General features: G+C 43.2%; 1 protein-coding gene across 2 annotated transcripts in view; it reads left to right on the top strand.

Annotated features, from left to right (window-relative positions):
* The first annotated feature begins 18224 nt into the window (after positions 1-18224).
* The window catches only part of TFCP2L1 (transcription factor CP2 like 1), a 43395-nt gene continuing 36083 nt past the window's right edge, over positions 18225-25536 (top strand). For both annotated transcript variants that reach the window (XM_081315351.1, XM_081315350.1), the window contains exon 1: positions 18225-18488. In XM_081315351.1, coding sequence (XP_081171477.1) covers positions 18427-18488 — 62 coding nt within the window. In that variant the 5' untranslated portion in view covers positions 18225-18426. The remainder of the gene's footprint in view (positions 18489-25536) is intronic.

The following is a 25536-nucleotide window of genomic DNA, read 5'->3' as shown; positions in this document are numbered from 1 at the left end:
GTGGTTTGCCTGTATTTTCACACAATGTCTTTGGAAGGAAACCTGTCAGTTGTTTGTCAGAAACAGCTGATTTTAGGTTGTTTTGTTTATTATTGTAGGAGCTTGGTTTAAGGATTTACTGGATTACTGAAGTGAAGGAAGCGAATCATGTTGACACAGACCTTTTCTACATTGTCCAGTTTTATTGGGAGATAAGGTTAACTAAAGCTACTTCTGATTCTTTTAACATATTTATATTCAAACAAGCTTTTTTACGAGGCAACTGGACTTTCTTATCTTTGAAGATGTTTCATTTCTCATCAAAAAAGCTTCTTCAGCTCTGACTGGATGGTGGGGTGTTATATCTTCAATTCGTTAGGCATTGAACGAGGCAGAGGTGTTGAAACACCAAGTAAGTTTATTAACTCAGAACAGAAGCAGCCCTAATGAATGCTGCACAGCTATTTATACTGTTGGCCTCTAGGCGGCAACCAATAGGTTTAAAGTAACAGTTTCCCTCCCCAAGCCTAATTATCAGCTTGGAGACAGCCAGTCTGGCTTTCAGTAACAGCAACCGTTAAGCAATACAGCAATCTAGGTTAGACATTAAGCAAGTGATTAAAACAGTTATGGCCAATACATTACAACCCTTCCCCCTAGATGGCTCAAACCTTCAATTGTTTGACATAATCCTGCAAATATTTAGGTGGCCTTCTTGACCATTCTGAACGTCTAGGGGTTGCAGGGCTCTCCTGGTCTACCCGCTCATCTGCCAGGCTGGGTAGACCAGGACTCTGAAGTCCAGTGGAGTCAGGCTGACTCGAGTCCCTTTGGCTGGCCTGTCCTGGTAGGCCAAAACCAAAGTCCAATTGTGCAGCAAAATCTACCAGGCTGGCACTCAGCGCAGTTTGCCGGTTCTGCACAGTGGAAACAGTTTGTTTGTCCGGGGTGAACTCTCCTATGGCCATTTTCCCATCTCCTTGACTGAGAGTTCTGTCAGAGCATGCAAGCTCCTCTGTTGGACTGCTGTTGCATGGGCCCTGTGTGCGGCCCTGTTGAGAGTCCTGAGCCAGTGACTGATTTGCTAGCCTCTGGCGCAGCTGGTCAATGTGCCGGCGAATGACTTGGCTATCTTCCAGGACCACCTTGTAAGAGAGTGGTGCTGACACCTTAACAACCACTGCTGCCACCCACAAAGCCCCTTACCTGTAATTCCAGGTCCAAACCCGGTGACCAACTTGCAAGCCTCTTGGTGCTTTTGGCTGTGCAGTGTGTGAGGCAACTTGGTCGGGGTGTGTCCTGTCCAGCTTGGTTATCAATCTTCAGCCCCATCAGAGTTTGACTGGGCTTCTGCCCGTGGCGGTGCAGGGAGCTGTGAATTGGCAGAGTAGGAAATCTGCCAGACTGTGGTGCCAATCTCTTGTGATGATCCATTTCAGGGATTCCTTGGTTGTGCAGACCATGCATTCTGTTTGGCCGTTCGAGGCTGGGTAAAAGGGAGCCGAAGTGGCGTGCCTAATTAGATTAGCCCTGAGGAAGAACTGGAATTCCTTGGCGGTAAACTGAGCCCCATTGTCTGAGACTAACATGTCTGGTAGCCCATGCATTGCAAAGATTCTGTGCAGCTCCATGATGGTCCTGGCAGTAGTCATAGTGGAAACTGGTGCAACCTCTAACCATTTAGAGTGGCTATTGACTACTATTAAAAACAGCTGTCCTTGAAAGGGCCCGGCAAAATCGATGTGGATTCTTGACCGCAGTGTGTGAGTGTCCCCCCATCAGTGGACAGGGGCTTGCAGCATCTCCGGTCTGGATTGCTGGCACATGTAGCAACCATGTACTTGGGCCTCTATAGCTTTATCTAGCCCTGGCCACCAAAGGTGGCTCCTTGCAAGTGCCTTCATCCGGACTATTCCCGGATGGCCCTTGTGTAGACACTCAAGAACTATGGGCCTTAAAGAGCTCAGAACTATGACCCTGCTTCCCCAAAGGATGCACCCTTTATGAGCTGAGAGCTCATCTTTTCTCATGAAGAAACTCTGAAATTCTGGCCCTGGACATTTGTCCAGCCATCCTGTGTGTACCCAATTTAGCATGCAGCTAAGTGTTTTGTCAGCAGCTGTCTCTGCAGCCACGTCCCCAGCATGAAGGGGAGACTCCGGCAAATCCTGGATGGCCAGGATGCGTGCAGCCGGAGCTGGATCTAGCTCTACATGTGGCAGGGGCAATCTGCTAAGGCCATCTACATGGCCCATTTCTTTGCCCGATTTGTGAATCAGCCTGTACCCATAGGCTGAAAGGAAGATTGACCACCTCAGCATTTGAGGAGACAAAATGTGAGATGTCTGCTTGTTCATAGTGAACAACCCTAGAAGTGGCTTGTGGTCCGTAAATACCATGAACTGGTGGCCATACAAGTAGTCATGGAACCTTTAAACTCCAGCCACGATTGCCAAAGCCTCTGCAGATGACAGGGTCCTAGAATAGTAGGCGATGGGAGACTGTTTCCCATTAGCTGACAAATGGCTCAACACAGCCCCAACCCCATAGGGAAATGCATCACACGCGATGCATACAGGCAGCTTCTCGTTAAAATGTGTGAGGACTGAGTTCAAGGACAGCAGTGCTTTGACTGCCTTGAAACTCCTCTCGTGGACGCTTGTCCATTGCCACTGAGCCTTTTTGTCTAAGAGCCAGTGTAACAGCTCTGCCACTGTGGCCTTATGTGGGAGGAATGCATGGTAAAAATTCAGGAGGCCCAGAAAGGCCTGAAGCTCTCCCTTGAACTTCGAACTTGGGGCATACTGAATTGCCTTTAACTTGGAGTCCGCCGGATGAATGCTGTCGGCATTGATACAGAACCCAAGGAACTCAGTTGACTCTACCCCAATCTTGCACTTTTCTTCTTTTAATTTAAGTCCCGCTGCGCGGAACCGCTGAAGGACAACTTTAAGCCATTCAGCCAGAATCTCTGCTTATTCCCTGGCAATGAGGACATCATCGAAGTAGGGGCAGACCCCAGGGATGCCCTTGAGGGTGCACTCCATCACTCCCTGGAAAAGCCCTGGGGCTACACTCACCCCAAATGTAGGCGCTTAACATTGAAGGCCCCCCTATGGGTGACAATGGTTTGGGCTGCTGCCGTGGCCTCATCCACAGGCAGCTGTTCGTAAGCCTGCACCAAATCTAATTTGAAATGACGCCAAAATGTGGCTGACAACTGGCACTGGGTACACGTGCTGTTGAAGTGTCCTGTTGACAGTACACTTATAGTCAGCGCATATGTGTACTTCTCTGTTGGCCTTAAGTGGCGTTACTATGGGGGTCTCCCACACCCCACTGTCCACGGGCTGCAATACCCCTTATCTGACCAGCTTGTCCAGCTCTGTGTCTATTTTTGGTTTTAGGGTGAAAGGCACTCTACGAGGCTTGATCTGTATTGGAGTTACCATAGGATCACGCTTGAGGGCAATCGGAGGACCCTTTTACTCCCTTAGGCTTCAACTGAAAAGATCTGCGAATTCTTGGTAGATTGAAGACAAGTCTGCCGCTTGTGTCTGGTGAATGCTGGTTACTTGAAAGCCCAGTGCATCAAACTAATCAAGACCTATGAGGCTCGTGCGTTGGCCTTCCACCACAACGACATCTAGTGGGCCTTCAAACCCCTTAAATTGCACAATGAGTGTGGCTTCTCCTTTGACTGCCACTTGGGAGTTTTCGAAGTCTGTGAGCAGTAGATTAGATGGTCGGAGTTTGGCCCATCTGTTGCTGCAATTGCATATGTGCCTGAATCTTCCTTGGGAGATGATGGACATGGCTGAGCCTGTGTCCAGTTCCATTTTGCATGGAACACCCTGAAGCTTGACCTGGAGTTGAAGCTTCAGTTTAAGGGGGCAATGGGCACCAGTGCAGAACACGCTCCTCTGGCTGGAGCAAAACCCTACCCGGTGTTGACCCGGGGCCCAGGTACCTCTCCTGCATGAGTCTTCTTGTGGACGGTCCCTCTGGCGACCTCGGCAGATGGCGGCAATGTGTCCTGGTTTTCCACATGCCCAGCACGTTGCTGTTCAGAATAGGCATTCCACGCATTGATGGTGGCCTCTGCAGCCCATGCATCTAAGGAAAAGAGCTGCCTTCTCAGCTGGCCGCAGTCCCTTCTCTGGTTGCTTCCACAGCTGGTTGACTTCGTAGTCTGAGTCGGTGTCTTCCATCCACTCAGTGTCCTCATGGTGGATGGTCTTGGCGCTTGGCGTGCTTTTGGAGGGCCGTAGTGCTTTGATGGCCCCTCCAGCAGCTTTGTCCACCATGGCGTCCTTCACGGCTTCCTGTAGAGAGTCTCCTTGGCAAAGAGTTTCTGTTGGAGGTCTCAATTTCTGAGTCCACAGATGAGTTGGTCTCTTAGTGTCTCCTCCAAGTCTGCAAAGTTGCAGAGTCGAGACACTTGATGAAGGGTTGCAATGAATCCTGTAGCAGACTCGCCGGGCTGTTGTTCCCACTGCTCAAAAGCAGTGCCTCTATGCTATGATGGATAATTTGGGCTTGAAGTGGTCTCAGAGCTTTTTCTTCAAGTCTGTGTAAGTGACCGACTCAAGCAGTGCAGGGACGACCAGGTTTTCGGCAATGTCGAAAGTGGCAGGACCGCACACACAAAGGAGTGTCGCAGCCTTCAGTCCATCTTCGCTGACCTGGTTGGCGTGGAGATAATTATCAATGTGGGAAATGTAGGACACCCATCTCTCCGGGTGTGTCATGTCGAATTCTTCAAGTTTTCCCACTTTCGCCATGGCGAGTTGCTTGTGTTCCTTGCTCATGATGCCTTGTGCTGCTGGCTTCTGTGTAGGCCCTAGAATGGATCCTTAGGGCATGGTGGTCTCCAGCATGGCTTGCTGGCAGACCGAGTGGGGGGAAAACATAGTTCCTGCCAGGTTCTGTGCTGGCCTCAACCCCTAGTGACTTCAGACTCTTACGATGAAGCAGCACATCTCACCTTCATCGCCACTGTTATATCTTCAGTTCGTTAGGCATTGAACGAGGCAGAGGTGTTGAAACACCGAGTAAGTTTATTAACTCAGAACAGAAGCAGCCCTAATGGCTGCTGCACAGCTATTTATTCTATTGGCCTCTAGGCAGCAACCAATAGGTTTAAAGTAACAGTTTCCTGCCCCAAGCCTAATTATCAGCTTGGAGACAGCTAGTCTGACTTTCAGTAACAGCAACCGTTAAGCAATACAGCAATCTAGGTCAGACATTAAGCAAGTGATTAAAACAGTTATGGCCAATACATTACAGTGGGGAATGGAAGGATTTATACTCCTTGCAGACAGCTGGTCATTTGCATTCTTTTAGAGAGTCATTGAGGCCACCTGCAGGTTTATCTGTGTCCTCAAGATCACCTCAATAGTGCAAATGGATGTGCAGCCTTCTTAGAAATTCTGAAAGGACTGTGTTGTAGATTGGAGATAGATGATGTCTAGTGAGAGAGGGCTGTTCAGTTTTGACATAGTTGACCTCTTTGATCCCTCTTGGGTTTGTTCTCCTATGCTGTGCCATGCATTTATGAAGTGGTTGTTTTGTTTCCCCAATGTACAGATCTGTACATGGCTCACTGCATTGTACTTCATATATCACATTGCTCAGTTTGCTCAGTTTCTCAATTTCAGTTACTCTGTATATGCAGTACAATGCAGTGAGCCATGTGCAAATCTGTACATTGGGGAAACAAAGCAACCACTTCATAAACACATGGCACAACATAGGAAAACAAACCCATCAGGACAAGATTCAGCAGCACGTCTGCATTTAAAAGACAAAGGCCACTCTTTTGAAGACAGCAAAGTCCACATTTTGGACAGAGAGGACTGCTAGTTTGAAGGAGGGGTCAAAGAGGCCACCTATGTCAAAACTGAACAGCCCTCTCTCAACAGAGGGGGAGGGATATAACGTCATCTATCTCCAGTCTACAACACAGTCCTTTCAAAAGTTTCAAGAAGGCTCCACACCCATTTGCACTACTAAGGTGATCCTGATGACTCAGATCAACCTACCGGTTTTCTCAATGACTCTCCAAAATAATGCAAATGATCAGCTGTCTACAAGGAGTATAAATCCTTCCATTCCCCACCCCCCAGTCAGAACTGAAGAAGCTTCTTCGATGAGAAGTGAAACATCTTAAAAGAAAAACAAGTCCAGTTGCCTCATGAAAAAGCATCTTTGGGATAACTATGACCTGGATGACTGAAAATCTCCATTGACATTCAATTTGAGAAACAGGTTTTTTTGGCTAGATCATTTATCTGGCTGTAGTTCACCATTAATAAAGTTTAGAGTCTGAAAATCCTTGAGTCACAAAACATATCTCTTCCCAAACAATGTGATATACAGTATTAGATACTGTTTATTTATTACCCAGATTCTAAGCTATTTATTACAAAGTTTGTTCTTAGACAGTTTCTTTCTTAACAGAATAACTTTAACCATAAAAGAAATTGTACTTGCAAGCAGAAGCTCCCATCTGAAATATTTACAATAGGAATAAATCAACATTTGTTGGAAGTAGCTTATCAAAAAAATCTTACTAGAAGTCAAAAATCATTCTGCATTTTGGAAGGACTTTATTCAGTAACCAGTAATGATGAATGTTAAAATTACTGCAGTATAGAACAGACTATTAATGGGTATAAATTCAATTAACTATTAGCACTTCAATTCAGCAATAGCAGCAATAACATATGGTACATCCATAAGATTAGATAAATAGATGATAGCTAGATAGCTAAATATGGACAGGAATGGGTGAATTTAATTCAGATGACCATCAGGTATACTACTGTGGGCAAGAATCCTTCAGAAGAAATGGAGTAGCCTTCATAGTCAATAAAAGAGTAGGAAAAGCAATACTGGGATACAATCCTCAAAATGACAGAATGATCTCAGTTCGAATCCAAGGCAAACCATTCAATATCACAGTAGTCCAGGTCTATGCCCCAACCACCAGTGCTGAAGAGGATGAAATTGACCAGTTCTATGAAGCACTACAGCACCTTATAGAACTAACACCAAAAAATGATGTTCTTATCATCATGGGGGATTGGAATGCTAAAGTAGGAAGCCAAAAGATAACTGGAATAACAGGCAAGTTTGGCCTTGGAGTGCAAAATGAAGCAGGGCACAGGCTGATAGAATTCTGTCAAGAGAATACAATGGTCATAGCAAACACTCTTTTCCAACAACCCAAGAGACGGCTCTACACATGGACATCACCAGATGGTCAACACAGAAATCAGATTGACTATATGCTCTGCAGCCAAAGATGGAGAAGCTCTATACAGTCAGTAAAAACAAGACCAGGAGCTGACTGTGGCTCAGACCATGAGCTTCTCCTTGCAAAGTTTAGGCTTAAACTGAAGAAAGTAGGGAAAAGCACTAGGCCACTCAGGTATGAATTAAATCATATCCCTGTTGAATATACAGTAGAGGTGACAAATAGATTTAAGGAATTAGATCTGATAGACAGAGTGCCTGAAGAACTATGGACAGAGGTTCGCGACATTGTACAACAGGTAGCAACCAAAACCATCCCAAAGAAAAAGAAATGCAAGAAAGCAAAATGGCTGTCTGAGGAAGCTTTGCAAATAGCTGAGGAAAGGAGGGAAGCGAAAGGCAAGGGAGAAAAAGAAAGATACACCCAATTGAATGCAGAATTCCAGAGAATAGCTAGAAGAGATAAGAATGCCTTCTTAAATGAACAGTGCAAAGAAATAGAAGAAAATAATAGAATAGGGAGGACCAGAGATCTTTTCAAGAAAATTGGAGAAATGAAGGGAACGTTTAATGCAAAAATGGGCATGATAAAGGACCAAAATGGCAGGGACCTAACAGAGGCAGAAGAGATTAAGAAGAGGTGGCAAAATTACACAGAAGAACTATACAAGAATGAGCTTAACGTCCCTGATAATCACAATGAGGTGGTCACTGACCTCGAGCCAGACATCCTAGAATGTGAAGTGAAGTGGGCCTTAGAAAAGCTGAGCAACAACAAAGCTAGTGGAAGTGACAGTATTCCAGCTGAGCTATTCAAAATCTTAAAAGACAATGCAGTAAAAGTGCTACACTCAATTTGCCAGCAAATTTGGAAAACTCAACAATGGCCACAGGATTGGAAAAGATCAGTTTACATTCCAATTCCAAAGAAAGGCAGTGCCAAAGAATGTTCAAACTATCGCACCATTGCACTCATTTCTCATGCTAGTAAAGTCATGCTTAAAATCCTACAAGCTAGACTTCAGCAGTATGTGGATCGAGAACTACCAGAAGTGAAGGCAGGATTTCGAAGAGGCAGAGGAACTAGAGATCAAATTGCCAACATACGCTGGATCATGGAGAAAGCTAGGGAGTTCCAGAAAAACATCTACTTCTGCTTCATTGACTATGCTAAAGCCTTTGATTGTGTGGATCATAACAAACTGTGGCAAGTTCTTAAAGAGATGGGAGTACCAGACCATCTTATTTGTCTCTTGAGAAACCTATATGCGGGTCAAGAAGCAACAGTGAGAACTGGACACGGAACCACTGATTGGTTCAAAATTGGGAAAGGAGTCCGGCAAGGCTGTATACTGTCGCCCTGCCTATTTAACTTATATGCAGAGCACATCATGAGAAAGGCAGGGCTAGATGAATCAAAAGTTGGAATTAAGATTGCCGGAAGAAATATCAACAACCTAAGATACGCAGATGATACCACTCTAATGGCAGAAAGTGAAGAAGAACTAAAGAGCCTCTTGTTGCAGGTGAAGAAGGAGAGTGCAAAACTTGGGTTGAAACTTAACATTAAGAAAACCAAGATCATGGCATCTGGCCCTCTCAATTCCTGGCAAATAGATGGGGAAGAAATGGAGGTAGTGACAGATTTTATTTTCCTGGGCTCCAAGATCACTGCAGATGGGGACTGTAGCCAAGAAATTAAAAGACGCTTGCTCCTGGGGAGGAAAGCCATGGCAAATCTAGACAGCACACTAAAAAGCAGAGACATCACCCTGTCAACAAAAGTGCGTATAGTCAAGGCTATGGTCTTCCCAGTTGCAACGTATGGCAGTGAAAGTTGGACCATAAGAAAGGCTGAGCGCCAAAGAATTGAGGCCTTTGAACTGTGGTGCTGGAGAAGACTCCTGTGAGTCCCTTGGACCGCAAGGCGATCAAACCGGTCAGTCCTAGAGGAGATCAATCCTGACTGCTCTTTAGAAGGCCAGATCCTGAAGCTAAAACTCAAGTACTTTGGCCACCTAATGAGAAGGAAGGACTCACTGGAGAAGAGCCTAATGCTGGGAAAGATCGAGGGCAATAGAAGAAGGGGACGACAGAGAATGAGGTGGCTGGATGGAGTCACTGAAGCAGTAGGCGTGAGCTTAAATGGACTCCAGAAGATGGTAGAGGACAGGAAGGCCTGGAGGAATGTTGTCCATAGGGTCGCGATGGGTCGGACACGACTTCGCAGCTAACAACAACAACAGATAGCTAAATAGATAAATTTGAAGAGGAAGCTTCAAGCTATTCTATGATGCCTGACTGCTATTCTTGAAGTCATAGAATTGCAACCTAACAGTGAAAATGTGTTAGAAGAAGGACGGGATCAATTTCCTGGTATGCTTAGAGCTGCTAGACCATGGGTCTGCAACCCGCGGCTCTGAAGCCGCATGTGGCTCTTTCAGCCTTCTCCTGCGGCTCCCAGTTTGCAGAGAGAGACAGAGAGAGGCACTTGCGCTTCCCTTCTCTGTCTGTCTGTCTGTCTTTCTCTCTGTGTGTGTAACTCACACTGTCGTCTGAGCAGCTGACGAGCTTATTGGGCGGGGCTCCTGCTCCACAGGAAGCAGAAAGCAGCCCAATAAGAATGTGTATCAGGTTGTCCAAGAACAGCCTGAAGCCAGCTTGCCAGGTGAGCAGAAGATCCGAGAAAGGGAGGAGGGGGAAAGAGAGAAAGGAAGCACAAGTGCCTCTCTTTGTCTCCCACTCACACACAACACACAAACACACTGAGTGGGGGAAGAGGACTGGCAGACCAGGGGCAGAAAGAGAGAGGGAGGGAGGGAGGGAGGGAGGGAGGGAGGGAGGGAGGGAGGGAGGGAGGGAGGGAGAGAGAGAGAGAGAGAGAGAGAGAGAGAGAGAGAGAGAGAGAGAGAGAGAGAGAGAGAGAGAGAGAGAGAGAGAGAGAGAGAGAGAGAGAGAGAGAGAAAATATTAATATATGTGGTTGTCCTTACTGGACATTTAGTAAAGTACATTTAATGCAATATTTTGATTTTTTTAAATTAAGAGGTGAGGTATGGGGATAATTAAGCTGTGTTTAAAAATGGTAGATAAACTAATAAAATTGTTTTTACCTGTTGGGATGAAAGGTTTTTTCCCCCCTCTTTCTCCTGTCCTCCCCCCCCACCCCCGCAATTTTTTTTCTTTTCTATTTTTCTGTTTGTGGTTTTTATAGTTTGCACTGGCTTTTTTATTTCATAAATACAAGGACTCCTTAAATAGACATTTGAGTATTTTATTTGAAGGTAACCTTCGACCCAGCATCTTTTTTTTTTGAGTTCAAAATGCTTTTGATGCATGCAGAAATAAAAATTTGTTTTCTTTGTAGCAGTTCATTGATTTCATAAATGCAGCACACTATAGTTTTTTTATACGTAGCATAAAGGTAAAAAACAATATATGCAGTGTTATCTTCATTTTAGATGTCAAAAGGGTTTTGCGGCTCCCAGTGTTTTCTTTTCGGTGGGAAACGGGTCCAAGTGACTCTTTTGAGTGTTTTAGGTTGCCTACCCCTGTGCTAGACAGAGATCCCATTATTTCCTTCTCATCATCAGGATTTCCAATAATCTATCTAGCCACATACTCTGCCTCTTCTTTCTCACCTTCTGTCCTGATGTTGCTTATTGAAAGTTTTTCCCACCATCCACATCAGTTCCAGCCAAACTTTTTCACTGTGCATTTCCTTGATTGGACGTTGCATAAATGAAATGACAACAAGAAGAAAAAATAACACTTAAATAACGTTTATGCTTCCATTGTCTAAAACATACAACTACTTATGAATAGCAGCTGACAGCATAGATATGGACACTACTTGTTTAGCAACCATAGTTGGGACCAGCAACTCAGTCATTAAATGAAACGGTTAAAAACTGAACCCGCAGCTGTGCTTATGATCTTATTTCAGCTTTGCTTTAGAGACCTGCAAAGGCTGTAAATGAAAGAATTGGTTATAAAGTTACTTCATCATTGTGGTAACTGCAAAGGTTGCTAAATGAAACAATTGTTAACAAGGAATACCCATCCAATTGCAAATGAGATTCCAGGGCTTTTACATATTCAGTGGGTTTTTTGGTTAGGAAAACCTGAAAGAGGACAAGTGTGTGTCTCTCTGTGTGTGTTTCTCTGTGTATATGTGCAGAATTCAAAACCTTTAAATTAGATTAAGACATAGTGGTTCCTTCAACAAATACGCAGAATATGAGAGAGGAGGAAAAATAAGGAGGTGATTATGTTACAGTATATTGATGCTTTTCCTCTCTGTTGGATTCTACCTTAAAATGTGAGCCACTCAGGAACATTGGGGAATTTGTTACTTTAACGTACAATATTACTTTTACTTAATCTTTAGACGAAATAAAGACTTTTGTCAAGCTTTTGTACAATGAGATCAGTACAAAGTGTTGTAGGTTTGCTATTTCATATTTGTCCCCATGCTAAACATTAACTTAAAAGTTTATACTCTACATCATGAAATGCTTTTCAATTGAGAAATTAAGGAGTCTTAAGATTAAATTCTTATCAGACTCATAAGACATGCAGGAATGCTAAGTCACACAGAGTAGTATTAGTATCATTTGCTCTGCACCAGCACACAGGCACCCACATGGGTTTCACCAGAAAACATTTTTACAAAACTATGTAGTCTCTGTTCCTAGTGTGTGTGTGGTTGTTTATATAATACTAAATACACAGTATGGAAGGCAGGTGAATAAATGCTCCTAGATGTAATCTGTAATTTGTACTCAGTGAACAGTTGTCAGTATTAAGCTGACTTTGTAATAATGCCGCTTGGGGTGTGTGTGAAAGCCCTAATAAGCAGGCATATACATAGAATGAAGGCTACTGCTAAGCTTGTAAGCCGTCCTGAGTCTTCGGAGAAGGGCGGGATATAAATGGAATTAAAATAAAATAAAAAATAAATTTAAATGCTGTACACCATATCCACACTTTGCTTTTATATAAAACCTAAAAGCAAAAACAAATACTAATAGGGAAATAGTGATACGAAATACACAACATTCAATATAGGAAATTGGAGATATATATATATCCAATATATAGAACAGAGGAGTATAAATGCACGCTTGAAAAACCTTGTATTTGGCTTATCATATAAAAGCAGTGAGAAGATGCAACAAGAATGTTTTCTGCCATGACAGGCCTTAGGCAATCTAAGAATCAATGTTTTGCCATGACCATCATTTTTATTAAATATATATAGGTAGGGGTACATGATAAAAACACCAAAGCAAGGTCAAAGAGGCCTCTGCTCTCTTCACTAGTTCCTAATGTCAGGACACTGAAGGCATTTATTTTGGGTATTACTGCTAAGTAATCCCGGTGTTTTCTAGAGATGGTTATGTTGCAAGTGTAGCCTCTCTCAGCCTCTTATCCCAGAATCACAATAAATGGCCTCTGTCCCAAAGCAGGGAGCATGACATGCTCCAGTTCATGAAAGCAGGAAGAGATTTCTTCAAATCCTCCTTGTTAGGTAAAAAAAAAAGTTTTTATTCTGAGGGACATCTCAAATGAAGGGAGACAATCAAGAAGTTGTGTTGGAATGGAGGGAAGGGGCAATTGAAGTCTATCTTAATTCAGCATCAGATTTAAGCTTGACATTTCTACAAAATCAAGAAGTAAATTAGGCAAAATTAAATTAGAAAAGGAACTTCTGACTGAAAACAATTGTTACATAGATCCTATATGATACATATTTATTAGTATTATGTTAAAGTTATTTTTTTATGCAGGTGAAGATATTTATTGTTTTTGATGCTTTGTTTATGTAAGTTTAGTTATTATACGTTTGATGCATCTTGGAATCTCTGTGCAGTAGTATCTCCTATATTATAAGCAGATCCATTGCATCCTGTTATCTGCAACAAATTCTTTCTTCTCCTTTAAAGCATTTTATTGTAAGATGATGTCTGTAATTGTAGCAACACTGTAACTTTATTATTTCCTAGCTTGATTGGTGGAAATAGAACTGCTGGACTACTTTTGTAATATGTTGGGAAAGAGGAAGGGTTGCACAATCTTACAAGCACAGAGTATCTGCACATTCTTTCTTTGCCAGGTTAATGGGTAGCTACCTCCATACAACATTAATTGGTTCTTAGTAAGATGATCAAGAAACTTCCACTCAAAGAGACAGAGATACATTGATATATTGTGATAAATTAAAGGTATCCAATTGCCAAGATTTTGCCAAAATGTTAAAGGGAAGGATGCCAGATAAAGTCACCCCATGGAATATTGTTGATGGTGGCAGTAATTACCAAGCAGCTACATCAAAATAGGAAGATAATAATAGAACAGTATTTGCTCTATTCTTGTTGCATTGTTTGTGAAATATAATAGGGCCCTTGTTATCTCTACCTGTCCCACAAGATTGCATAGGGTGGTCATGCTACAGGCTTCCTCTATGAAACAATGCCATCTAATGGGACCTAGGAGGATGCCTTCTTTCTTACGCTGCCTACTCTTTGAAACAAGCAATTCCAAAGTTCCTTGAGGTTCAAATGGTACCACCCTATTGGTCTTCCATAGAGCTATGGAGACCTGACTTCTCTACCATGTACTGCTGCAGGATGGCAGAGGAACCTATTGTATGATGTGCATTTTTCTTTTCACCAGCCTTAACTATGTATGGATGTTTTAGGCTTTTTCATACTATATTGCTTTCTTGATTTTTTTTATGCACCCAAATTCACAAATTGTAAAAGGGGGAGCCACATGCAGTATGAGTGAAGTAATTATGTTTCTCACCTAAATATGTTGAGATGTGGGATTTTATTTCTGTCTGGTTGCATTAATCCAATTATCTCTTCACTTGTTTCATTTCTTGGAGCTCCTCAATAAATAGCACAATAAATAAAAGAAATGGTACCAAATTGGAAGGCATCTGCCCCTTAAATCTCATTCATCGCAATTTGCTATAAAGAAGGCATTATTTAAATGTATAATGTCTATTCCTTACAAATATCTGGCCTTAGGCTTTCTTCTATATCATTGTATATAGAATTGTACTGTTTTATATATTTTGAAAAAAAAACACCCTAAATGTAGCTTCACTAATATTTCAGTCTATTTTTTTTATCAAGTCCTCCTCAATTGGATTTTTGATCTGATAATAGATATTATCTTCATCTGTTCTAAATAGGTATAAAAAGAGTTAACAGTGCATATTAAAAACAAACATCTTAGCAACAATTTTGACCTTCATATATGTGATACACTAATCTACAATTTTCCAGGTCTGTTCTACATTTATTCCAGCCATGACTTTAGAGAATTCTTCAGAAAAAAATTCTTTAAAGTAATGATTTTTTATCTTGTAAGTTCTGCCAACTATTGGTTAAGTACCGTAAAAGCAAATATATGGCATTAATGTTGGAAATCAAAGTAATAGCTTGTTTGCATGCAACAAATGATAGTTATCATTATATCTTCTATGAAAGACTGTCTTTAGTGGCACTCCAAAATTAAAAAAAAACCTTTTCTTTTTTACAATATGGTTTTAAAGAGAAAGCATACTGTAATATTTGAGGTCCACAATTATAATGCCATATGAAAAAAAACTGAACATGTGATGTGAAATACAAGTAGCCCCTTTTCTTAATATCTCTACTCTTGATATTGTATAGAGAACTTCCGTTACTGCTTAATTGTCCTATTCAAGAAAATGCTAATGGGAACACAACTTGCTCCTTCTGTTTTTATACTGTTTTTTCTCCCTTTTACCTTTGATTCAGATGAACAAAGCAGAGAAAACCTGAAGTGCCCTCTCAGTTCAGAACAAATAACCATTCATAAAATTCATTTAAGATATAACCGTATTGACAAAGCCAAAAGGAATCCATGAAAAACTACTATTCATAAGAAAAGGAAGTAGGGACAATATTATGCAATTATTTATTAATTTATACTACCCTGAATAATTATTGTTCTGTCCATTATGAGGTTTAATCAGTCAACTGACTTAAAGTAATACTCCTACTGAAACTGTGTTGCTTGGTTCATTTTCATCTCTCATTGTGCCCAACAGAGTCTACCATGGGATGCCATATTCCAATGTAGATTATGTAGATATTGGTAAGAAATGTAATTTTGTTAATTTAAGAAGAAAATGTAGATTAAATGTGAGTAAAACTATAGGATAAGTATAACTAAAGGATACTTCAAAGTCTTTGCTGCTGTGTAATATTTTTCAGTCAATGCTTATTTCCCTCCTTTTAAATATGTTGATCTCACCAAAAAAAGATTTTCATTTTTGCAGTGTTTTCCTCTAATAGGTTTGACAATCAACAATAAAAACATACTTCTTATGACAAATGGACAATTAGGTCACCAAAAGTAGTAACTACAATGTAGACTAGAAAGATGTTGATTGATATAATGCAATTTTAATGCTCCTGCTAAAAAGATTTTAAGGGAGTTTTAAATATATTGTGATAATACATATCTACACTGAGTATTGGAATGGTAACAGATTGAGAATCCAATGTCAACTCAATTTATAGCCACTGAACATTCTTTGAAGACATCCTTGGTGGAGCAGTGGGCTAATGCTTCCTTAAGTAACACCAGCTGCCTGCAATTAGTGCAGGTTTGAGTCCCACCAGGCTCAAGGTTGACTCAGCCTTCCATCCTTCCGAGGTAGGTAAAATGAGGACCCAGATTGTTGGGGGCAATAAGCTGACTTTGTAATAATGCCGCTTGGGGGGGGCGAAAGCCCTAATAAGCAGGCATATACATAGAATGAAGGCTATTGCTAAGCACATTGATTTGTGCATCTTAGATTGTAAGCCGCCCTGAGTCTTCGGAGAAGGGCGGGATATAAATGGGATTAAAAAATAATAATAATACAAAATAATTGTTTGAAATGAAAAGTATCAATTAATTCATGGCAATCTTCCACAGCTATGGAAAAGGAGCATAAAGAGCAGGAAAGAACTAGATAACTCCCCCCACCCCGGCCCCTAGCAGTCTTACTTCAAACCATTCTGCCCAAATTTATTTATGCTTAACTAATGCTAAATCACTTATTCAAATGGTCTCTAAAAGATGTATGTTCTAAGACATTCTGTTTTTCCTCAGGGTTACTATGGGCTCTACATCTTCCCTCCTAATTTAGCCTGTTTGACTCTCTTATCTGATTACCTTAACCATGGTTTTTCCAATTCAAGCCAGGCTGTTTTCAAAGCACTCCGAACCATACACCAGCCACATAGAGAGATTTCACACAACAGACTAGATTAAAATGTGGCTGGCTAGTTTATGGGTTCAGTAGATCTATCTATAATGTCTGCCTTTGGGGAGTTGCATGGGAGTAGGTTATCTTATCTTTGGCTTCCTGTTTGGGAGACTTGAGGGCAGATTGAAGCTCTTAAAAATTAACCACAAGACCCCAATCTCAGAAATCAGTTTTCAATGTCTCACATAGGCATGCAATATGCAAAGAAAGTAGCCCCTTTTGGTCATTTAAGCCAGAGCTTTTCAACCTTTTCACCCATTGTACCACTTTTAGCATATGGCAATATCCGAGTACCACCAGTCGCCTAGCAAGGTGTCAAAAACTTGATGACCCCCCCCAAAAAAGCGATGAAGTACAGGTAGTCCCTGTCTGCTGGGTGGTTGCAGCAGGTTTTGGTCACTTCACATGACCCTGGGACACTGTGACCGTCATAAATATGAATCAGTTGCCAAGCATCTGAATGTAAATCACAAGACCCTGGAGATGCTGCAACATTCCAGCTGATAGGCGCTTCTTCTGGGCTCAGAACTGCCAGGATCAGCGCCAAGCTCCTGCTGGAAACTGGCACTGATCTTGTCGCTTCCGCTGAGCCCTGACAGCCCCGAAGAAGTGCTGATCTTGGTGCATCCGCTGAGCCCTGACAGCCCTGCAGCTCCAGCCATCTCTCGCTCAGGCTTGTACGGTGCTGCCATCGGCTCAGCTCATTCCCCTCCCCAGCTACCACTTTTCTAAGATGGTCGCGTACCACCTGCCAGGTGCCAATGTACCACAGGTGGTACCCATACCACTGGTTGAAAAGCCTTGATTTAAGCTGTATTTACTTCAGGAAAGCTAACCAGGCCACTGAAGGTATTCCTGTGGTTCGGGGCCGCGTATGATGATAACTTTATTGTCACTTTGAATGTACACCAATTGGCATACATCAAAATGAAATTTCGTCGCATACAGCTCTCAAAGGGTCACCACCTCCGATATATACTCCTTGTTCGGGGGCCCGCTCAAATTTCACATTGTCCATTTTAGTCTCTAGGGAGTAAACGATGGCAAACAGGACAGATGGAAATGGGTATGCAGTATGCAGCCCTTCAAATTGAGTTAATTGGGTAAACAGAGGCACAGCTTTAGCCCCTTTAGCTCCCCTCAAAGCCGAATTCATAGAACATAAATTAGCCCCCCCCCCCCCGCCGCCTGACTAAAAAGAGGTCCTTTCCCGGAATAATTAAAGCCCACAGAGAGAGTTTTTCAGGGCAGGGTCATCCTACTCCATATTACGTATTCCCACGGAGACCCTCTTCCGCAGGGGTCACAGCTAATCCTCACCACCCCTCCAGAACCCACAGAGGAGCTGCCCCCCTCCCTCGGCTCAACTCCCGGGAGGCTGCAAAGTGCCACCAAAGGGAGACGAAGCCGTAACGCTTCTCAGCGCCCTCTCGTCGGCCACCGAATGTCAAGCCCCGCAACGGGGGCGCCAACCGAGGGGGGAGGTGTTCAGGTGTCGCCCGCCTCCCGCTCTCTCTATTTCTGCGCGGCGCTCGTCTCCCCGCTCCAATTTGCTTCGGTGGCTCCTCAGCTTTGCCACCAATGCCGCGGGCGACAACCCAAGGACCGGCGCCCAGTCGCGACGGGGCGGAGGGAAGAAAAAAACAAAAAACCCGGGAAAGCCAAGAAACTCGCGCCTGACCTCAGCGCTGGGAGCGGCCGCCCAGCGGGCTCACGCGGCTGACCAATAAAAAGCGCGCCGAGCGGCGCCGGCCGTCGAGTGCTTGCTTGCCGTCGCTGTGGCGCTCCTGACTGACTGACTGACTTGACTGAGCGCCTCGAGGTGCCGCAGCCCGTCTGGCCGGAGGGATTTGACTTGGGGTCGGGGTTGGCTGGCGAGCGAAGGGCAAGATGCTGTTTTGGCACACGCAGCCGGAGCATTACAACCAGCACTCGACGGGCAGCTACTTGCGGTGAGCCGAGGCAAAGGCGAGCAACCGCGGGCGGGTGGCGAAAGGACGGGGGATGCCCAAGAGCCAAAGGGAAAGGGAAGGGGAAAAGAAAAAGCGCGCGTGCTGGCGAATAGAAGCGAAAGTGACCGCTGAGGAGAAACCCCCTCACCCGCTCCTTTTGCCAGGCGGCATTGCTTTGGGGGAATTGCTTCGGTTTGAATTTGGGGGTGGGCGGGCGGTCTTTAGGGAAGGTTTCTGAAGCGAGGGGCACGGGGCGATCTGAGGGCATCTAACAGAGCGAACCAGCGCGTGTATTCATTCCGGTGTCATCTTCACGAGGGACCCTGAGCTTCTGGTTAGAGGCGTGGGGTGCGAAGCCGCCGGCGTCCTGCGGCGGGAGAAGCGGGTAAAGCAGCTTTAGGAAGAGCCAACCTGCACGGAGTCTCGGAGACCAAACCACCCTTGAGTGGTTTGTATACTGTATGTATCAGACTCTACGTTTAAGTTTATTGAATTTATATACCGCCCTTTTCCCGTAGGACTCAGGGCGGTTTACAAAGTAAGAGGTCCAGAAAGGCGTTTCGGGGCATTGGCTGCATTAATGGCGTAAACTCTTCTCAAAGATTTTACATCACGCAATGAACGGTGGGGGAAAGTCCAAAAGAACGGAAAGAGAAAATATATCTGAGGACCGGTTCTGTTCAATAGATAAGGTTTGCTAACAAGCATCTCGCCCCTTTCCCCAGAGCAGTATGAGTGTAAGATCCAAGTTATACTATGCAGACGAACTCTGCTTAAGCGTCTTTATTTGGGGATGACTTCCTGGAAGTTAGAATGGCTGAAGCGGTTGATTCCATCCTGGGAGCCCGTTTGCATCGCGGTTACTCTACGAACCGGGAGAGAGGGATGTATCTAGACCAGTGTTTCCCAACCTTAGGAACTTGAAGATGCGTGGACTTCAACTCCCAGAATTCCCCAGCCAGCATAGCTGTCTGGGGAATTCTGGGAGTTGAAGTCCACGCATCTTCAAGTTCCTAAGGTTGGGAAACGCTGATCTAGACTGTTACGCGCTCTCTGAACTGCTGCTGGCTGTTCTCTGTGTAGTGGAACATATTGGGGTACCTAATGATCATCCCCATATTGGATATCTGAGGCATATTTAAAGAAGTAAAAATTACAGAAAACCTCTACCGATTACAACTCCTGTTTCACATCAGCGTATGGGTTAAGTACGGTATTTCAGATCAGACTAATCAGATTAGTTTAAAATGTGTGACTCAGGGAAACTGATTTATGGTGGGGTCTGAAGATGGGAAGATGGTAAACAATATAATTTGGACTAAATAGCCAGCAGTCTGGCATTGTGTAGTTCCCCCATTTGAGTCTGCCAATTATGGTTTTTAAAATGTAAGCAGTATGGTAGTCAATGTTGAAATGTTGTAATATGCTATCTTGTTAAAGGATGAATACATTTACCACCATACTACACTTAATACATTTACTACCATAATCCTAAATTGGCAGATATACCCTTTGAGTCTCTTTTTTTGTGTATATGCTACAGTGTTTGACTCCTGACAATTACGTAGACAAGTCCCCGCAGTTTTCTTGGCAATGATTTTCCAAAATGATTTGCCATTGTCTTCTTTATAGGGCTGAGATAGTGATTGGTCCCAGATCACCCAGGTGGTGTCCTGCCTAAGGTAGGACTAAAACCTGCCATCTCCTTTTTTTGTAACCTGATGCCTTAAGCACTACATACACCAAACTAGCTCTCCATATAGATCTCTACAACTTTATATATTCGTACTTACAAATGTATGGATTTTAGTCCATCATATCTTTATTAGAACACAATGATCAATGAAGCCAAAGGAATTTTCAATTTCTTGAAAGATGTAGTACCAAAAAGTGGGGGATAAGAGCAGAAACATTTAAAAATATGGCAAGAGTTGTGGTTATATAGTTTATCTCTGTTTGTCTTAGTTTCTAAGGTTCCAAACCTTTGTTTTTGCTGCAGTTCCTTATGCAAATCCTTCTCAGAGAATATGCAATGCTAATGCAAAGCACAGAAACCCCCCCCCCCCAAAGAAGTAACAGAAAAGGAAAGCAAGAGATAAGAGAAAAGAAAAAGAAATGTAACTGAATCAACATTCCACAAAACTTTCCATTCTATCCCGGCAAGTCATCTTTGCTTCAGCCATCTCTCTGGAGTATTTATAGACACGCTGCTGTTTAAGGAACAAAAGATCTTGTGACATTTCAAAGCAAAGAAAAATAACTAATTTATTGTAGCATAAATGTTTTGGGGATATGGTCCGCACCATTGGAAACTCTTTGTTAAGCAGACTGTGATCAACAAAACTCTTATATAATAAAAGATGCTTAGTTTGTTGCAGAAAAAAAACATGTTCCCCAGATCAGTCCTTCTTAACTAGATGTAGATGGGGTTTTTTTTAAAGAAAAAAAAATCTATTGATTATATTGAGCAAAGATGCTCAGATGAGGTTGCCTGAAGTAAATCCCTTTAATGAACGCATTTGGAAGACACAGTGTTCTTTCAGAAGTATCAAGCACTTGTAGATTTAAAAGACTAACGGTTCTTTAAATCTGTGGCCTCAACCCTGCCCGCTCTGCCCCCACCCATCCATACATGATGAGTAGTTCCTTTAATTTATTTTACTTACTGGACTTGATGAATCCAGTTTTTTCCTGCTTTATTTCTGTGTTAATCGTGTTTTACTTAAGCAAAAGAGGGCAGTGAACAGGGAAAGAACAAATGGAAGGGCTTCATTGAGCCCCCTAAGCAGCAAGCCATAAATGGAGGACTCCTTTATTTTAATATGATTTTATGTGTATGGTTAGGGAATTTTTTTAAAATGCATAATTGTTTATGTTGCTTAAAAATACATTGTTTTGGCAACATCTTTTTAAACCTAAATTGCCATAATAAATAATTTTACAGAAGCCTTCATCAGATTGGATAGGACTGAGTGTAAGAAAAGCGGAATTGGTTGAGTAAAATCAGATTCACAAATCATATTGTTTGGCTTGCTTTTGTTTCCCTGTTAATTTTGTCATTGTGCCTGAGAAGCCACTCACTAAAGTCTTGCTTATAAATTTTAATGTCATTATCTAAGGATTAGAGCGTGTCTCAGAAGGTGGCAGCACCTACTCAATCTGTTCTAAACTTAGAGCTTAGCGTACTATTTGGATAAAAAAATTACAAGGAATACCAATAGGTAATGCTAATTAGAAAACATCCCGGAGAAAAGTAGTGATGCACCAATGAAACCTCATGTTTCTGTCTATGAAGTCACCAGGAGCTGAACATGACTTGAAGGAAATTTTACAGAAGACTAAGCCTGAGACCTGTTGCATAGCACTTTGCTGACTCTAATCTAGTTAAAAGCATGTGAGACTTTGCCTAGGTCAGGAGCCAGTCTTCTTAAACCTTATCAACTGCACATTTCAATTTACAGATTTCCCCAGCCAGCGGCACATCCTGTTGATTAAAAAGGCTGGGAGTTGTCATTCTCACTTACCTACCTACATTCATTACATAAATCTGAAAGGTGTTAGTCTGCAGTAAGTAAATAATTGACGCACAAATGTGCCTCTTTCCCAGTGAAGCATAATGGGGATAATGCCATTTTGGGAAGCTTAACTTCCCAGAGGCAAACACAAGAACTTCTGATTTTGCTGATATAGTTGTAAGATAAAGAACCCTGCTGTGATCATTGTCATTTTATGAGCTTGCTAGGCCTGCCCTGCTAAAGTAGTTATTTCCATGTATTGGGAGAGGACACAACTGTCTTTAGTTTCTCTCATCACTGCTGATCTTTGTTAGCCACACTTACCGTAGTACACTTTTCTGTTCTGTATAATTCTGAAAGGCACAGGAATCATCTGAGACACCTCTGCTGGACTAAAGTAGAAAACTTTCATTGTTTCAGTCTTATGTTTCAGTTAATGTAATAAAATTATGCTTACTAGTTGGATCCAGTGCCCACTCAGGCTAATCATGTTTAGCCAGCATGTTGTATGGAGCCCAGCCACATAATGTTTATGATGTTGTTGTTGTTAGTTGCGAAGTCGTGTCCGACCCATCGCGACCCTATGGACAACGTTCCTCCAGGCCTTCCTGTCCTCTACCATCTTCTGGAGTCCATTTAAGCTCACGCCTACTGCTTCAGGGACTCCATCCAGCCACCTCATTCTCTGTCGTCCCCTTCTATTGCCCTCAATCTTTCCCAGCATTAGGCTCTTCCCCACTGAGTCCTTCCTTCTCATTAGGTGGCCAAAGTATTTGAGTTTCAGCTTCAGGATCTGGCCTTCTAAAGAGCAGTCAGGGTTGATCTCCTCTAGGACTGACCGGTTTGATCGCCTTGCAGTCCAAGGGACTCCTAGAAGTCTTCTCCAGCACCACAGTTCAAAGGCCTCAATTCTTTGGCGCTCAGCCTTTTTTATGGTCCAACTTTCACTGCCATACATTGCAACTGGGAAGACCATAGCCTTGACTATACGCACTTTTGTTGACAGGGTGATGTCTCTGCTTTTTAGTGTGCTGTATAGATTTATGATGTAGTACCGGTATATTGTGTAAATCCAGAAATTGAAGTAAATTCATTTATTTAAGCATGGATGAGCAAGTTGTGTAAAACAGTTGTCTTGCCACTAAGGTGAATTGATAGCAGGGTGGGTGGAAGCCTATATTCATTGTACAGTCAAGTTCCATCCACGTGTGATTTCCCCGCTACAGCTTATGTTGTTTTTAAATCTCTTTGTGTGAAGGACAGAGTCCTTTGAGGCTAATGGTGAGTCAGTCTTTTTAATGATGTTGGTAGAATTAAATGTAACAATATTTTGCATTTTTGTCTCTACTATTTTCATGTCATCCAGCCTTCTGTTATTATAAGTTTGTAAAGTGACCATTGGTATAGAAAAGGTTTAGCTGTATTATTTCTGTCTAAGATAGATTTCCTTGAAAAAGACAATATAGTTTCTTTTAATTTGGAGCTTAAATTCACAGGAATCTGATGCTTCCTTGGTTTACAGAAAATCCCAGTACAGATTAAGTGTCTTTAAGTAACTTCACAGCCCTGCATTGTTGCATAAGCCACAATGACAGAGTTTACACAGCACTGAATCAAACCAAACAGACTACATAATGGCTTTCCAGAATGTGTGAACCCAATCCCAAGTGCTTACTTCTGATTGTACTTTTAATTAGGTTTAGGTTTAGGTTTATTCAATTTCTATACCGCCCTTCTCCCGAAGGACTCAGGACGGTTAACAGGGCATATATAAATAACAGTACAAAAATTAAAAAGAAATTAAACCAATGCCCAATTAAAATACAATGACAATAAAATAGTAAAAAACCCATTAAAAACCCTAATATTCCCCATCAGGCCAGACCAGCTAGTTCAAATAAGTGGGTCTTCAGCCCGCGGCGGAAGGAGAGAAGGTCCGATGCCATCCGGAGCTCAACCGGAAGTTGGTTCCATAATGCCGGAGCACCCACAGAGAAGGCCCTCCCCCTGGGGCCCACTAGTCGACATTCCCTGACCGGAGGCACCCTGAGGAGGCCCTCTCTGTGGGCACGCACAGGGCGGAGGGGAGTTGACGCCGGCAGCAGGTGGTCCTCGAGGTATCCCGGACCCATGCCATGTAAGGACTTAAAGATCATAACCAAAACCTTGAACCTCACCCGGAAGACAACTGGTAACCAATGTAGCTCGCGGAGCAAAGGTGTAACATGGGAGTACCGGGAAACTCCCAAGACAACTCTCGCGGCCGCATTCTGTACCAGTTGGAGCCTCCGAGTGGTCTTCAAGGGAAGCCCCATGTAGAGAGCATTGCAGTAGTCCAGGCGAGAGGTCACGAGCGCATGAGTGACCGTACACAGGGCATCCCGGTCCAGATAGGGCTGCAACTGGCACACCAGGCGAACCTGGGCGAAAGCCCCCCTAGTCACGGCCACTATATGATCTTCCAGAGTAAGTCGTGAATCTAGGAGGACTCCCAAGTTGCGAGCCCAATCCACGGGGGGTAAGGACTCACCCCCCATAAGAAGAGATGGAATATTTTGAATGTCCCGGGATGCCGGAATGCACAGCCACTCAGTCTTGTCAGGGTTGAGTTGAAGTCTGTTCCTCCCCATCCAGGCCTGAACCGCCTCCAGGCAACGGGACATCACATCGAGGGCATCACTGGGGTGGTTTGGGGTTGAAATAAAAAGTTGGGTATCATCGGCATATTGATGATACCCAACTCCAAAACCACGAATGATCTCACCCAGCGGTTTCATGTAGATGTTGAACAGGAGAGGCGAGAGGACCGACCCCTGAGGAACTCCACAAGCGAGGGTCCTAGGGGTCGACCTCTGTCCTCCTGCCAACACCGACTGCGAGCGTCCCAGGAGATAGGAGGAGAACCACTGAAGAACTGTGCCTCCCACTCCCAATCCCCTGAGACGTCGCAGCAGGATACCATGGTCGATGGTATCGAAAGCCGCCGAGAGGTCTAATAGGACAAGGACAGAGGAAAATCCTCTGTCCCGAGCCCTCCAGAGATCATTCACCAGAGCGACCAATGCCGTCTCCGTGCTGTACCCGGGCCTGAAACCCGATTGGAACGGGTCTAGATAATCCGCTTCATCCAGGACCAGGGGAAGCTGATGCGCCACCACATTCTCAACAACCTTCGCAAGAAAGCGAAGGTTGGAGACCGGACAAAAGTTGTTCAAAACAGCTGGGTTGTACACAGAATTATATTCTTATTACCCAATTTTAACATTCTGCAGAAAAAAAGAAAGAAAGTAGGGAGAGAAAATTCCTATTTTTTTTCAAATGTTGACTCTAAAAAGAAACCGCAAGAAATGGGAGAGGGTGACTGGATTTCTTAGATGTTTTAAAATTAATGTTTAAAGAAATAGAAAAGTTCTTGCTAAATAAAGTAGGCAAGGATATACAGGATTATATGGAATACAGTTCAGTGATAAAGATGATTATATATAAAGAAATGCTGTATTTTTTCCCTCTGATTCTAATATCTGAAATATAGG

The sequence above is a fragment of the Vipera berus genome (genome assembly GCF_964194415.1).
Source record: "Vipera berus genome assembly, chromosome: 1".
NCBI lineage: Eukaryota > Metazoa > Chordata > Lepidosauria > Squamata > Viperidae > Vipera > Vipera berus.
This window is presented reverse-complemented; position numbering and strand designations above follow the sequence as displayed.